The sequence below is a fragment of the Ornithodoros turicata genome, chromosome 2 (genome assembly GCF_037126465.1).
Source record: "Ornithodoros turicata isolate Travis chromosome 2, ASM3712646v1, whole genome shotgun sequence".
Taxonomy (NCBI): Eukaryota; Metazoa; Arthropoda; class Arachnida; order Ixodida; family Argasidae; genus Ornithodoros; species Ornithodoros turicata.
Window position 1 is genome coordinate 98,607,955 of NC_088202.1, and position 15,348 is coordinate 98,623,302.

At 45.3% G+C, this 15,348-nt stretch overlaps 1 protein-coding gene across 1 annotated transcript in view; it reads right to left on the reverse strand.

Moving 5' to 3' along the window:
• LOC135385823 (aminopeptidase N-like) overlaps positions 1-12,798 on the reverse strand; it is an 82,762-nt gene extending 69,964 nt beyond the window's left edge. Inside the window, exon 1 of the mRNA XM_064615354.1 lies at positions 12,009-12,798. Within this exon, the coding sequence (XP_064471424.1) occupies positions 12,009-12,631 (623 nt within the window). The 5' untranslated portion in view covers positions 12,632-12,798. The remainder of the gene's footprint in view (positions 1-12,008) is intronic.
• Positions 12,799-15,348: the final 2,550 nt, after the last annotated feature.

The window sequence follows — 15,348 nt, forward strand, 5'->3', positions numbered from 1 at the left end:
TCTGTGACCTTGCTACACAGTAAATTGTTTTACACCTTTTTGAAGTACATGTTTGTCCCATGGCGCACTCCTTTTTTTCTCCCATGAAATGTGGGTGTTTTCTGAAACACCCTTTAATTAGGTGTACTCCTCATAAAACACTCTTAAAGTTGGTGTTTAAAAACAAGAACACCCTTAAAAGGGGAGTATTCTATTGAAAACACCCCTTAGGATGAAGCTCCCGTGGCAGCATGCCAAGCCATGCAGTCCGACGTTTTTGCTTGTACGGCAACAACCACCCTGGACGCGGCACAATTCCAGCCACAGGCAACCATTATGGTCCTAGCAACACTGTGAGTGAGTGAGTGAGTGACCAAGCGAGCGAGCATAAAAAATAAAAAATAAGGGAAGCAACGCTGCGAGACAAGCGTACGCGAGTGGAGTGGCGTAGAGGGAAAACGGGGAGGTCTGCCTGTCAACACCGACGGCATGAAAGAACTGATGTTCTGAGGCTGGAACAGAACAGCCTCAGAACATCAGTTCTTTCATGTTCAACAGTTGCCGCCTGCGTCGATCCCGTCGTATGAATGTGTGTATGAGTGAGCAAAAATGTAAGAGTGAAAGGAAGTGAGTGAGTGAGAGAGAGTGGCTGGTTTGTCCCTTCAGATGACGCACCCTGGAAGTCGCTGAGAAGGCGTGTTAGCTTAGCTCAATTGGTAGAGCCCTGGATCGGCAATCCAGAAGATGTGGGTTCGAGTCCTACAGCTGGCTAACCTTTTCAGTGACTTTCATCTTTCATCGACGGCAAGTTTCACCCGCTTGGAAAGGGGTGGGAGAGGAGGAAGGGAAAGAGAGAGAAAAGAAGGAATCAGTCAGGGGTGGTCGGGGTGGCAAGGGTCCAAGAGGTGAAGATCGCAGCATCGTAACGCTGCCCGTGCTCGTGAAATGAGCGGCGTTACAATGCTGCGATCTTCAGACGATGCCAGCAACGAGTCCGGGCACGCCGAGTATTTTGGCGTACCAGATCGATCATATACTGAAATACAATTTGTTGTGGTACGTTCGTTAACCGTAGTGTGGCAGAACTCGTCTCTAACGGTGATGGGAATGTGTCTTTGCAATTAACACGTACGCCTGCAACGAGTCAAAGATATCAGCTAACTTCCTGACATCCCTCCCTGCCAAATATTGTCTTTTTAGCTCATGTTGCCATCTATAATGTGATTACCTAATGATAGGAGCTGTCAAATCCGTATAATTTTTCTTTCACACGATCACCATTTTCAACACGATCAAATGGGGTGTAAAAAAGGTGTATAGAACGTAAACACCTTTTTCGACACCTCTTTTCACACTCTTAATGGTCGACGTGAGATAAAATGTGGTGTATGTCGATGTTACACCTTTAATGATGCCCTTTTTAACACCTTTCGCTTCAATCAGCGGGATAGAAAATGGTGTTTTTATAACAATACACCTGTTGTGAGCGAATAAAGGTGTAAAATGATTTACTGTGATAGCTCGCTGCTCGACAGCCGGCACACCGCGTTGTTCGTTGTGGTGTTCACAGCGCTGCGTCTCTGCCTATTTTAGGCAGTTCGCGATCCGATCGGAGCCAATAAATTGGCACGTCTCAACGTGCTCTTCTTCGTTGTTTGCTAACGCATATTAGCGAGGAGAGCCAACTCTAGGGAAATTTCCCTGGGATTTGAAGCCTGCCTGGGGGAAAAAAGAATCCCTTCGAAATCTAGAGAATTTTACTGTCGTGACACTTGGATCTGAAATTTCATGAAATACAATTTTCCCTAGCTCAAGCAACAGAAAAATGCAACCACAGAAGGACTAGGGCTGATCACTAGGCCCGTTTGCATGAAAGTCGAGTACGAGACTCAGACACAATCTCAATAGCTTTGGTAGTGCATTGGGCAATTGGGCACGCGCTCGGTACTCGTGCAGGAAACTCTCCCGAAGCTGTGGAGATTGAGTCTGAGACTCGAACTCAACCTTTATATCCACTGATATAGAGTCTTACCTGTCCAAGAGTGTTCATTTTCTGTTACCATGTCGGGACCAAAGACCGCAAAGCAGAGACAACGCACCGGACGTAATGCCTGTTATGCGAATTTTCCGCACCGATCCACACTGTTGACGGTTTCTGCTAAGCACCGCGCGGTGGTGGTATGATAGGCTCTCCTCGCGAATAGCGTTCGTGTGTGGTTTGTCTGAGTGGTTGCATTCACGCTCGCTATACGTGGGTGTCGTCCGATGTAGGTATTCGGGTGTAGTTCCCAACTCAACCCGGATGGCTTAGTTTCCTATTGTTGGTCAGACAAAGATTTTGATGTTTTTCTCTCATACTTTCTATGCCGACGAGCCGTATCTTAAGCAGAAGCGCAGTTGTAAGGGCAATGAAACAATAAATGAGTGGGTCTACAGCTTTTATTGTTTATATAAAAGTCGACACAGAGAAGATGCAGGAAACAACTGCAAAACCCGTGTCTGACAAACACAGTACAAAAATACCAGCGTCCAGCAAAGGACATCGCTTTTATGTTATTCATTGAATGACGTGTACATTTTGTTCGCCATTACCACATCAAAAAAAAAAAGACAACAACTTTGTATGTCTCCAGATTTCGACAAATCGGGAGAATGAATGACAGCACTCGGTCGGCTGTGATGTGTTTCATCAGCTATCAGCAACTACGCCCCTGTATTTTTGGCCGCGCACGCGCTTGCAGGACCTTTTTCTGTTTTTGCCCACACGACCACGGACCATTTTTTTCCGGTACAATACTTCCGCGACCATTTTTTCCTACAGCCCTGACGTCCAGCCCAGACTGCCAACTCCTTCGCCCCAAAGGCCACTTCTGATAGATGCTCCCATTGTTGTCCCCGCGCTCAATGAAGGTCGCCTCGAGAATCCCCTTCCGCGGCGGGTGGGGTGGCTCCACTTGAACACTGCTTCTTCAAGTGATGTCACCCGACCCGCCGCGGAAGGGATATTATCGAGGCGACCTTCATTGAGCGCGCGAACAACAATAGGTGCGTTTGCATGAAGGCGATAAAAGTCGACTGGACGAGAGAAGCCGATTGCTCCTCCGCATGTAAACCGCCGCATATGGACTTAAAAGAGAAGCCGACACAGCGAAAACAAGTTACTAGGATGAGGTAGCTTATAGACGACAGCTGTCGACTGGAACCAATCATGCAACTTATCCAGCATCTTCCACTAAGCTTCAGTTGAGTGCCATGCGACCTCGAGGATTAGTCGACCTGAGGCGTTCAGTTGATATATCGGTCCATGTAAACGCACTTAATAATGTGAGCGTAAAATACGTCAACCTATTTCCATCGGAAGTGGCCTTCGTGGCGAAGGATTTTGCAGTCTAGCTTGGACGCCAGAGTCATTTGTGTTTTAGTTGCTAGTAAACGCGCCCGTGTTTCTTCGCGTTTGTTACCATGTTACTTAACCAACACCCTCCACATCTTCTCGCTCTTCTGATGAAAGAACGCCCTGTTGTACATTCTTCTACTAGCTACTTTGGAATAACCACATTAGAACTGGTTCTGAAACAAGATCAAGCCCACACCAACCCAAGAACAACGCGGACAACTGTAATTATATTTACTCGCACAGAACAAGCACAATTTCTCAGTCTACGTTCACCGAGCAGGTCCACGCACATCATATCAATCATGTCGATGAAAAGGTGGAAGCGCTCCTCGTACCGTTGCGTAACGCAGAAGCTCTTTGCTAGAAATACCAGGGATTGTCACGGAAGCAAATACATCCGCAGTTATAGGGATGAGAGTGTCATGCAACAATGGAAATGTGGCCGAGTTCTTGACAGATAAACAACCGCGAAGATGGCGTACAAGGGACAGACGCTTCCATGCTATAGGGACATGAATCTCTGAGCCCGTAGCGTTACTGAATGCGAAGTAACATTTTTACTGGTAAGGTGATGTACGATACGAAAGACGCATAGACGTGATAGATACACTTATACAGAGGCGAACGTAGCTTAAATACTCAAATGAATGATGAAAGAAGGAACTCACTGAAAAGGTTAGCCCGCTGCAGGACTCTAACCCACATCTTCTGGATTACCGGTAATTCAGGAGATGTGGGTTAGAGTCCTGCAGCTGGCCAACCTTTTCAGTGACTTCCTTCTTTCATCCTTAATTTCTTAGGCGCTTGAGACTTTATATGCATTTGTCCTTTCCGTGTGTTCCAGCCTCAGAACATCAATTCCCATCATACTCTACTCAAGTTACCCAATCTTGAATACTTTTGGGAGTAACTTCGTATCGTACAAATATTTTAAAAGTCAGTATTTAACATCGTAACATCGCTTGAGTATGGTTGAGTATGTAGTACTCTACTCATTTATTTTTTGCCTGGTTCTCCGTGACTTAGGGATAAATTCTTTAGATAGGCACAGCTTAGTACTTTTTTTTTATAAAAGGTTGATTAAAAGCCATCACGTCAGTCTCTTCTCCACAGACCAGTATGCATGCGCATATCCCATAAGGAATGTACTTCAGTTACGACTACCCTCTTGTCGAACAGTGTATAGTCCATTACCTACCAACTTCCCAGTTTACTAAATAAGTTGTATTCCAACAACATTGATATTTTTTGCCTATCAAGTAGTAACTTTTTTTTTATTGTGTAGACCCCTCTGTACTTTAAAACTGCTATCCATTGCGGTGCGCATGCCTCTATAGTCGTTGGCTATGCAGTGAGTGTATATTGTGAAACTGTCACCGCTGAAATGTAGTGGAGTCTGTGCCCAGTCAAGCCGTTCGACTTTTTTGCCCGGATCTTTGAGTGTGTCTTATCTCAGTAAATACTTTCTTTGAGTATCTCGTACAAGCCTGCGCCTGTATCGTTTTAAGCGAGAAAACCAGGGAAAGTTACGGCTGATACGAGAACAACTGATGCGATGCTGGGTCTGTGCCACTCAGTCTGACGGAGTTTGGTATGATCATATGATGACAGCGACATTTGTCATTCCTAGTACCCAATTCAATCAGAGTCGTGTCTTGCATGCATGTTGCGTGTGTGAGCTACGTTTGCCTTGTTTTGTATCAGTGGCAAATCATTCTGTTTATTCATTTAACGTAGCGACGTTTGCATCGTGTAAGCCTTCTACTTCGGAAAGTAAAAACGGCAAACGGAACTTCTGGGAGCAAGGACAATAAAACGTGACGTTTAGCGATGTTGTGTCCTATACTGGCACAACAGCCGGTATCGCTCTCCTAATTTTCTTTCTTCGTTTTGTATAGTTCGTCCCACATGTCACACCAGGTGTCTCTTACTATTGTCCACAAATCAGATCAAACAACAAGTTCTATTACGTGATCACCTCACGTGACAACGCTGCCGCGAGTGATGCAACAAGCGCAACTCTTGCGCTTCGCACTTGCTCGGGTACGATGAATGAATGGAACGCCCCACGAGTGTTACATTTCACTTGACACAAATACCAAGTGTGCATTCGGAGAAGGCGTACGCAAGTTCATGAAGGGACAACATGGAACGACAAAATGTCGGACACGTGATACGTGACATGCAAAGCCAGCCTTTCAGAGAATCTCTCGTACTTTGTTACCAAGGTGACAACTCTATACGAATATCTGCTTCACGCGGACAAGCATCGCACCATAACGTACGATGGCGGAGGCACGGATTCGGCCTTACTCTCTGCATTCGATTATTCGAATTACTCGAAGGGAGAAGGTGAAGAAAGGCACTATTATAGTCGTGCTCAACCTAACGACGGCATTGCGAGTGCATCTTTTCCTCTCCCATAAGACAACGTAGTGTTTGTATTTGTTATTTATTATACGGGCCACACTTGCATTTTTGCACAGTTTCATAGTTCAGTGTAATGAGAATACATCATAACATTCTCCTTCAGCACCTGTGATGCCGTTCCTAGGTTTGGTTAGTCGTTTCAAAGACAGCTGTTGCTCACGAGTGTGTGTGATGGACACTGACGCAAATTGCAGAGTCAAGCGCTACAATTAAGCCTCACCAACGCCCAAGCAATTATCTCAAAGACAGTAGTTGACACTAAGAGGAAAGCTCGGCAATAAGAGAGTTATGGGTTCTATTGGCGTCGCCGGCACTCGCTAACTTTTCGTCACCTACCGTCTTTCAGGTGAACTCTGTTTAGTCGACAGCGCAAGTAACAAGAGGTTCCTGAAAACTTAATAAACTTAAAATATAATTAGCAGTAGTTCCCGTTGCACCTTTTGGTTTCTTTAAAGTTACAGTGCATGCAAAGAAAGTACGATGAGGCAAGCAAGCTGGTGTACACGTGACTCGAGTCTGAGGCGGCTCTACGAATTAAGCTGACTGTCCTTCGTAATGTCTTCGTGTGCCGCCTCAGACACAACGAAGCAATGCCTTTTTCGCATCGCCCCTGGCGATGAAACTCCCCGCTCATATCATCTCGAAGTAAAGTTGTTGTTGTTGCCGATGTCTTGAAAGTAACAGTGAGATAGTACAGGGTTTGAAGAATTAAGAATGTCCGCCTGACCGTTGAACCTACCTGCAAGGACGACATCTACGCTGCTCCCATAGCTTTCTAGCGAGAAAATCTGTAACGGATTAAAGTTAACACCCCGTAGAAGTAGTTACTTGATTATGCTTACTTCTTCGTTTATTTCGTACTTTCTCTATTCTGTTCTCCTCCAATCTATTAATATTATTATTTTTTACGAGTGCCTCGTGCCGCTTCGATCATTCACTTCTTAGCCGAGATATATGTTCCCAGACACACAATATTTTCCTCGCCGCTCGTAAATATATAACGGTGTCCGCCCAATTCAACGAACACCGTTCCATCGAATGACATTTCATCGAAAGTCGTCTCTTCGAACGCGATTTCATAGAACGCCGATTCACCGAAACGGACATGAGGATATGTTTTCGAGGTCATTATACTAAGAAGAAAATGTTTGAGAGCTAGGCCCGACAGACAACGAAATGAATAAGTGGTTCACTTATTAATGAGTTTTAGTGCGTCGTACGCTATGTCCCTAGTACGCAAAGGTGATAGCATACGATACACTAAAACTCTATTGATAGGCAAAATAACCACAAATAATAGAAGTGCAATGCATTAATATAAGGATAAGACGTAAAAAGGGACGTGATTCTGAAAGGACGAAGCCAAGTCGAATAATAATAATAACAATAATAACAATAGTAATAATAATAATTTTTCGACGAAAATATAAGGACCCCACAACTCCAAAGGGAGGGAAAGAAAGTAGTATACATATACGGGGGAGTGTGCCCCAGACGCCCAACGCCCTCCTTCAATAGCGTTGAACCCCCGTTCTCCCTGCTCTGTCCTCCGGATATTCCCACGTCACCTAGTATAACAACAGTACGGGCGACACGTGGTCCTGAGTCATTCATTGCACGATTCCTTACTAATAAAAGCGTGTCAATTAGTAACTACAACCAAATGGCGGCCCATAACAATACAGCATTGCGTTCACTGCCCTAACCAGAGGAGGACGAAATTGCGAGGCACGCATAATTTCGTTACATTACTGATGAGAAATATTGCGGAAAGGAAAATCGCGCGAGCAGGCCAATCGTGACCTTGCATTCAGAGATTGCAATGCAGAGAAGGGCGATACCCAACCCAGCAGCGCTTTCATTTTTCGCAAACTTGTTCCGTCGACATTCCGCAACGAATCTCATTTACTTTGTACCGTCACGAGACGTCGTCGCTTACGTTGCTCTTAAAGAGCTCTCCACGTTTCGTTCCGAGAAAGGCTTCCCCGTAGTACCATCGGATCATCTTTCCCGTCAGGAATGCCCCAAGAAGAGGGTACTGGAATTTGACGCATCGCCGCCCACATCAAAGGCAGATTGTCATGCTCAGTTCTTTGGTGCAGGCGAGACCGCAGATTTGTTGACACGCTTAACTAACGCTGACAGATGGATGGATGGATGGATGGATGGATGCGAAAAATAAAATATGAATTAAACTTGTGGCGAACCCTGTAATGTTCTCCACAGTTTCCTGCTTCGTCATTCGTCGCGTTACTTGACCCTCACCAGGCATACGAGTGTATAAACTACGTGTTAACTTTTTTATTTCACATTTATACTTCCTTTTTTGACTTCCCATTTTATTCTGTGCAATTCGTATCAGTCTTACTTATTTTTTACCTTTCACATTATCTCTTTCTCGCATCGTGGTTTCTGTCGCATCAGTATGCTGGGCTACTAGAACGAAAATTTGAACTTTTTGATAAACTCGTAGTGTGCTGAAAAAGGAGCACACTACAGTGCGGACAGCACTCGAACCATCCTTTCTTTCAGAAATCAAGAGAACGGTGCCTGGGCGCGACGTTTTCAAAGACACTTAAAAAAAAAGAGAGAGAAACTCGTGCAATGACGCGAGGAATTCTTCAGTTTCCGCGAAATATGTCTCGACTGGAAGATTTAAGTGATCTCTAGTTCTTAGTGAGGCTATAGATTCTCGATTTGGGCGTTAGAAACTTTGTTACAGCGCCCAGATGACGACAAATCTCAATTTCTGCTCCGTTCGCTTTTTTAATCACTCACAAAATAAAGACACCTCAAACGAGAATTCTAATCCCATTATGCAGTAGAAAAATACACCCAAAATCAGTACATAAAAACAAATTTCGTGTACGTTGAGCCATCTACCTCCTACACATTTTCTCTCTCTCTCTCTCTCTGCGATGGTTAGCAGACAAGACTCACTAAGGTTTCGGTTTTAAGATAAGTTCAAGTGGTAACATAAACGACGGAACAAGGATATAAAGATGCAGAAGGATCAACAATCGCTCTATTTCTCCGTTCCTTCACGCTTTCTTCGGTTTTCCGTTTACTCTCCGAGTTCGCGTGGATTGCGATTCGCCGAAAAATGTCGCATCTCTTCTCGGTGGTGGGACTTCGCACGATATCAGTTTTTCTTTTTTTCTTTTTTCCACAAGAGCTTTGGTTTGAAGGTTGCTCTGCAGGTCACTTTCTCATCCGCGCCAGAACACAACGCTCTCGGGTTCATGCACGCACAGCCAATAGAAATGCTCAGGAAGCACCGGTCTGTAGTGTGGAACACGAGCTGGAAGTCTCCCAGAAAGCACCAGTGCCAATTTCTTACTAGGCCCAAATTATCTGTAGGACGTGGTGTCATTTTGGTGGTGATGTTTTTATTCCGTGTTAACGCCGCGAAGCAACTGTAGCTATGAGTGGAGTACAGATGTGGATAGCAGGAAGGAGTGGGGGACAGGGGGTGGTGCGTCCTGGGCAGACTTCGAGGGGAACTGTACCGACATTCGTCTGGAAAGTCTTCGGAAAACCCAGGGAAAACCTCAGACTGCACAGCCGGCGGTAGGGTTCGAACCCACCGCTTCTCAGTCTACAGCACGACCTTGGCTACCACCAACGAGCGAGACGCCCTAACCCGCTCGGCCATGCCGCTGGTGATACGGAAAATGCGGGACAACATTGTTGCCAATAAATTACAAAATCCTTCGAGTGATGTTAGACGTGCCATGATCCCATTTCTCGTACTGAGTTGCCTTACGTAATTGCAATACTCCGGCTTTTATGTCCAGGTGAAATTTTTTTGCAGTTTCAAGTGATTTATAAAACAATTTCTACTGAACTCACTTTAAATCACCTTGCATGTAAGTGGTTTAATGTGGAACCATTTGGGACTGCAAACATTTTTCACCTGATGATAGAGCTCTCTCCGTGTCGTTCTTTCTAGCAGCCAACCACGCTCAGGATCTTCTGAGTACGGAATATAAACGAATCATGTGCCGTAGCAAGGAATTATTCTCGAAAGTGACAGAACCAGAACAGAAATCGACCATGTGCTGAAATCTACGAAATTACTGAAGCGCTGCATCACGTGTTTACTATACACACGCACGAACATGTCACATTCATGTCTGCACGCCATTGCCAGAAGCTGTTACCTCTAGGTCCTGTTCAGAGGACAAACCCCTCCACCATAGAGAAAGAAATACAAGCTGCTATAAACAAAGAAAAAGATTCATCTACTCGTTTTGCTGTGGAAACATTGTAAAAATATTGGCCACACGTGAGAACTATAGAAACCATTTGGAATTCGATAGTACCTGCCAAAATCCCCGTCCCTGGAGTGTGATGTAACTTCCAGTCAGGCGCGGATCTAGGGGGGGGGGGGGGTCCAGGGTCCGGACCCCCCCTCAATTCCAGACTTGAACATAGGGTTCAGTGGACCAATCCCAGCATGCACGTGGCACTTGTCCACAGAGGACCCCCTTCCCCCTCGGGAAAATCCTAGATCCGCTCCTGCTTCCAGAAATTCTTTCAAACCGAAACTTGGCACCGTGCACGTAGCCAAATGAATTCAGTCTGAGCAGATGTATTGTCGTTATGCGAATACAAAAGTTACGAGCAATAGGTAAGTTCCTCAAGAACTGTGGTCTTCCGATAGAAGGATCAAGTTTCCAGCTAGGATACACTGCAAAGGTATGCATAATACCTTAATACCGAATAGAGGTATGAAACTAAAACGAAACGTCCACGTACTAAACTGAACCGGACGGGAGGAAAGTGGAAAACGTGCTTGGGGGCAAGATGAGAATTGTGTTAATGGAAACAGCTGTGAACTGCTTTCCAAATAAACGTGCGGCTTGCAAAATAAGTTATGGACTTCTCAATGTCAGAGCATTCTCAGGTTCTTATAAAAATGATTAATATTTCACCGACTTTCCTACAATCCAACATAATTCTTTCGTGGCCTCTCGTGCCACTTTACGAATTTTTGCCAATTCCTGCCAGGTCACTGTGGTCCCGCAAATTTGTTGCGCAAGTATGCGATCTGCTATACTCTATCAAAGTTCGGCTAGACGTCACATTAGTGCCACCCCGTCATGTCGCAAAAGTTCGCCTCTGGCCTAGCACTCGCCATCCTCATTTTAAGTTTTTGTCTCACAGCATGGCACCGATCTTTCAACTAGTACGATGAAGCATATTCTGCTATCATAAGGCATCGCACAATCATAAGGTGCGCTCGCCCTACAGAGACGGATTGCAATACTCAGGTCACCCGCAAGAAATTCCAGAATTCCAAGAAAAAGAAATTCCAAGAAATTATTTCGATGGTGTGTTTACTGTAAACTGTTGGCAATTCTTACATGGTGCGCGTTTGCATGACTAATGATGGTCGCACGCAGCGACTGCGTTCTTGCAACTAAATCGGTTCCGTATCGCACGCATGGAATATACGTGCTCAATACAAATGGACCCAAATTTGGTGACTGTTTATCCATACAGCCAGTACCGTTCCGCAACGGGGAGTTTCAAAACGTTTCCTCCGCTATCCTCCAAGAGCGTGCCTAACGATCAAGCACAGCGCACGATGTTTGCTTCGATGCGTGTTGGCTCGCAGTCCACACGAGGCAGCGGAAGCTCATAAATTTTGCAGGTATGCAACAAATTATACGAGGTGCTTAAAAATTGCAGCGAGCCTCTCTTTGCGGAAATATGGCAAACAACAAAGCACTACTCGCTGCTCGCAGCACGTTCTCAAAACAACACTTGTGAAACCTACTTCGATTGCCACAACTATGGTAGTAGTAGTTGTGACAGTAAAGGGTACAGTCTTCAAAGTTTGAGACTAACAGGGGCTGTTATGAAGAAAAAATTGAAGTACATCTTAATCTAATATAGAAAATTTAATGTAGATCAGTGCATTCTTCTTCGTAAAATATGTCGCGCGTAATCGTGCACGCTTTCCACGTTCAGGGATTGAACGGCAAAGCTGTCCGAATGAACTCGAATCGAACAGATTTTGCGCAATACTAGCAGAATTAAACTTAAGCACAAATTAAATCACGTAAAACAAGAAGCAGACATGTTCGGTGTAGCAGACTACGAAAAAATAAAAAGCGAAAACAGAGAAAACATTCTGGGGATTGCCTAGCTTTGCTACTGATCCTATATATCCTGAGACAAAAACTGCACTTACCTGGTTTGATCTTCGCGTGTCTTGTACGAACTACGATAAAATCCTGCCAGATCATCAGCCAATGTCCCATTGAAGCGCATACGCAAACTGTAAACACCTCCCTTCTTCAGTTTGTTCTTGAGCGGCACCACGAGAAATTGCAAGTCATCTACCTTGTAGACATCACCGTGAGGTACCACGTCGTTGGAACCAGCCGTCGTCACAGACACATCATAAACATCGAGCTTATTCGCGTGCAGCGTAACGTTATCCGTCTCCAGGAGGCAATCAATGGTCACTGTCACAGAACCCGTAAAACCGAAGTTATCCTTGAGGTCAGGCTTCAGTTCCAGATCATAGCGGGAAGGTTTGATGCTACGCGGTAAGCGCACGTTTCTTTCGGGCTTCGTCGCATGGTGCTTGATATTGTCACTGACCGATGAACTCTCATTCCTTGCCTGACCTGGCAGCTTTTCTCCGAGGTAGCCCGACAGCAGACCAACGGCCAGCAGGGCTGACAGGACGAAGACGACAGCGACGCCAACGCATGTGTAACTGACGAAGAGGCCGCGCGGCTTCTTGGCATCTTTGCTGCCCCCATGGTCCATGTCGAGGCGCTCTGTGCTGGACACGCAAACGCTCATCGCGGCGGCTCCTTATAAAGCAGGTCCGGTCCCGCAAGCGCCGATCGATGGAACTGGAAGCCTAGCGCGTCCTATCCGTCGTACAGCCGCTCTGAACGCACGTGCTCGAAGCGCGCGCCCAATCGGCGGGGAAATGAAATCACGTGGGATCGGGAACACGCGGCCGACAGCACGCCGACTGCGCTGATGCTTCCTTGTGTCCGACGTGAACGACGACGACGCACGACTGAGCTAAGCACGACTTGCCGCTGCAGGGTTGCGGGTGGTCTCCTGAAAGGAAAGTTGTTGCTCTGGTCGGGCTTGAGTGCGAAGGTATAATGATCTCCCCCTTTTCTCGTGCATATCATTATCTACCAACGGCGTTGTAAAATTGTCCTTGGTTGTGCTGAGGTACTCCTGTGTCGGGAAGGGTGTGTTCGGTGTGAGGGTCCACATTTCAGAAATATGAGAGAAAAATCAAGGAGTGTTTACAATTGATGTGCGCACCGATAACGAGAATAGTGGTTTATTGTTCCTAATACGCGGTTGAGTTATGAGACTATCGTATCAGGGGCTTTCACTTTGGTATTTCTATGTCCCAACCTCTCAGCAGAACATGCTACTTTCTAAAAGCTAAAATGATGTTTTTTCAGGAATAATTTTTGAAACAATTTTGAACAGATAAATCATGAAGTGGACGAATGCATTCGCCGAGTCTGACCCACGCAAAAATGCTTGGGATTTCATAAGTGGAAGGTGACTGTTGCTATGTAGGACGTTTTAACATAATTTCTTAATTACGCTTTTGATTAGTGCACGAAAAACAGATGTCAACATTAGCATCCGTATCATGCCGCCACATAGACAGATAAGCCATTACCAGTGTTGGTAGGACATCTCGTGACGAACAAGAAAGAAAATGATGCGCTTGATTTTCATCAACGAAATTATGTTTATGTGGACACCCCTATTGTGCACGCATGCAATAGACTCTGTATTAAGGGCCGCTGTTACGTTTGTGCACAATAAAAAAGAAAAAAAAAGAACTCTGTAGTAGGATTCGGCCGAACCCACCATTTACATAGAATGACATCTTGTAGTAGGTTATCGGCAAGATCGCAGTCTGTTTAAATCATGGAATGATTGCCACACAGGATAACCGGGATTTATAAACAACAGTGTCCAAGTTTATTTCGACATCTGATATTTGCTCGTGCTCAATTACATGTTCTTTCTTCTTAAAGAACATTTTACATACCAAAATATGTTTGAATTTTAATAAATAAGTCGTAAGTCAATATGATTTGATTTTATTATAATGAACATTTATCTTGTTTTTTTAGGGAGAGTGGATCTTCCAAAAAATGCGTCTATGTAACCCAAAGGCCGGGTGATCGTAACATCGCATTGAGCAGCGTATCGCATCTCCGCTCTGCACATACAACGCCCGGTAACGGGAACACACTCCCATCTCAACAGTCCGCGTCCTGGGGGAACGCGTAGGGAAGCCTGAATCCACCATATCGTCTGAATGGGTGCTTAATGAGGGGATACTGCTACAAGAAAGATATGTAAATCATCCTGTAGAAATTGTTCTGTGTCTTTGTTGAGCCAACGATGGCAAGTCCGAACGGATCACCAGAGCGGGTTGCTATAGTTGCTACGGAGCTTCTGACAACGTTACGCAATTTGGACAGGGACGGTCAGTGGTGCGGTAAATGTGCTATACGACACTAAAATTAAACAATAACACAAACAATCCGAATAAAACCAACGAAGCAAAGGTACAAAGACGAATGAAGGAGTTCAGGAAGGAAATGTGTATTTATGTGCTAATGGAATAAACCTCTACCCGAGAAACGTCATCATGACGTTGGTAGACAGACCGAAACCGAAACAAATCGGAAGGGGGAGGGCTGGGTTCCACGAATGGGCACTTTATTCGCAGGCTCCTATCGAAAGAAAAGTAGGACGGAAGGTCGTGTCCCTTTCAGGGACCATCGTAATCCCCTCAAGACCGTGGCTTTCGGGCGCGTCCTTGTTCGCTCCTAGCCTCGAGGGTAGTTCAACTGTTCCAAATTGGGGGCGCTGTCGAACACTAAGACGTCATTCGTTTACAAACAGGGAGAGGTCTATTGCGTAAGGTGCTTCGCCGTGCAAGAGCAGCGTTAATGTTTTTCTCTCTCCCCTCCTTTTTTTCTTTTTTTGGTAACATTCAGACTCAAAGTGCCGTACCCTGGTGCTGTCGTGCCGTGTGCACCAGCAGAAACGCTCGTTATGAGCTTGAAGATAACGTCAGTTATGCAAAAACGGGCAACGACTTTCCCGTTCGGCAACTTTCTCTGCACGGAAAATGTGTCTCCATGTAATTACAGCTTGTGGTGAATGAGGCAACGACATCCTATGTCAAAGTACCAGGTATACATGACACGCCATTAAACTTGATATTTTCATAGACAATCAGTGCTGTATGTCCTCTTTATACCCTGTCCGCTTGATCAGTTGTGGGAGAGAACGGTGCCAACAATGGACAATGCTCAGAAGCAGCCATGGATGTCACTAGCACTTGGTGTTAGCGTGTATCATAACATATTTATAGGTTTATTCCAACAACGCTTTTAATAAGCGGGCTAAGAGGGAGATTAGAGACAGGACGGCGCTAAGCTCTCGACGATCAAAATATGTTTGCGCGAGGTAGCTTAAAGGCTTAAACACTTAAAAACGGGTCGCAGTGCGTC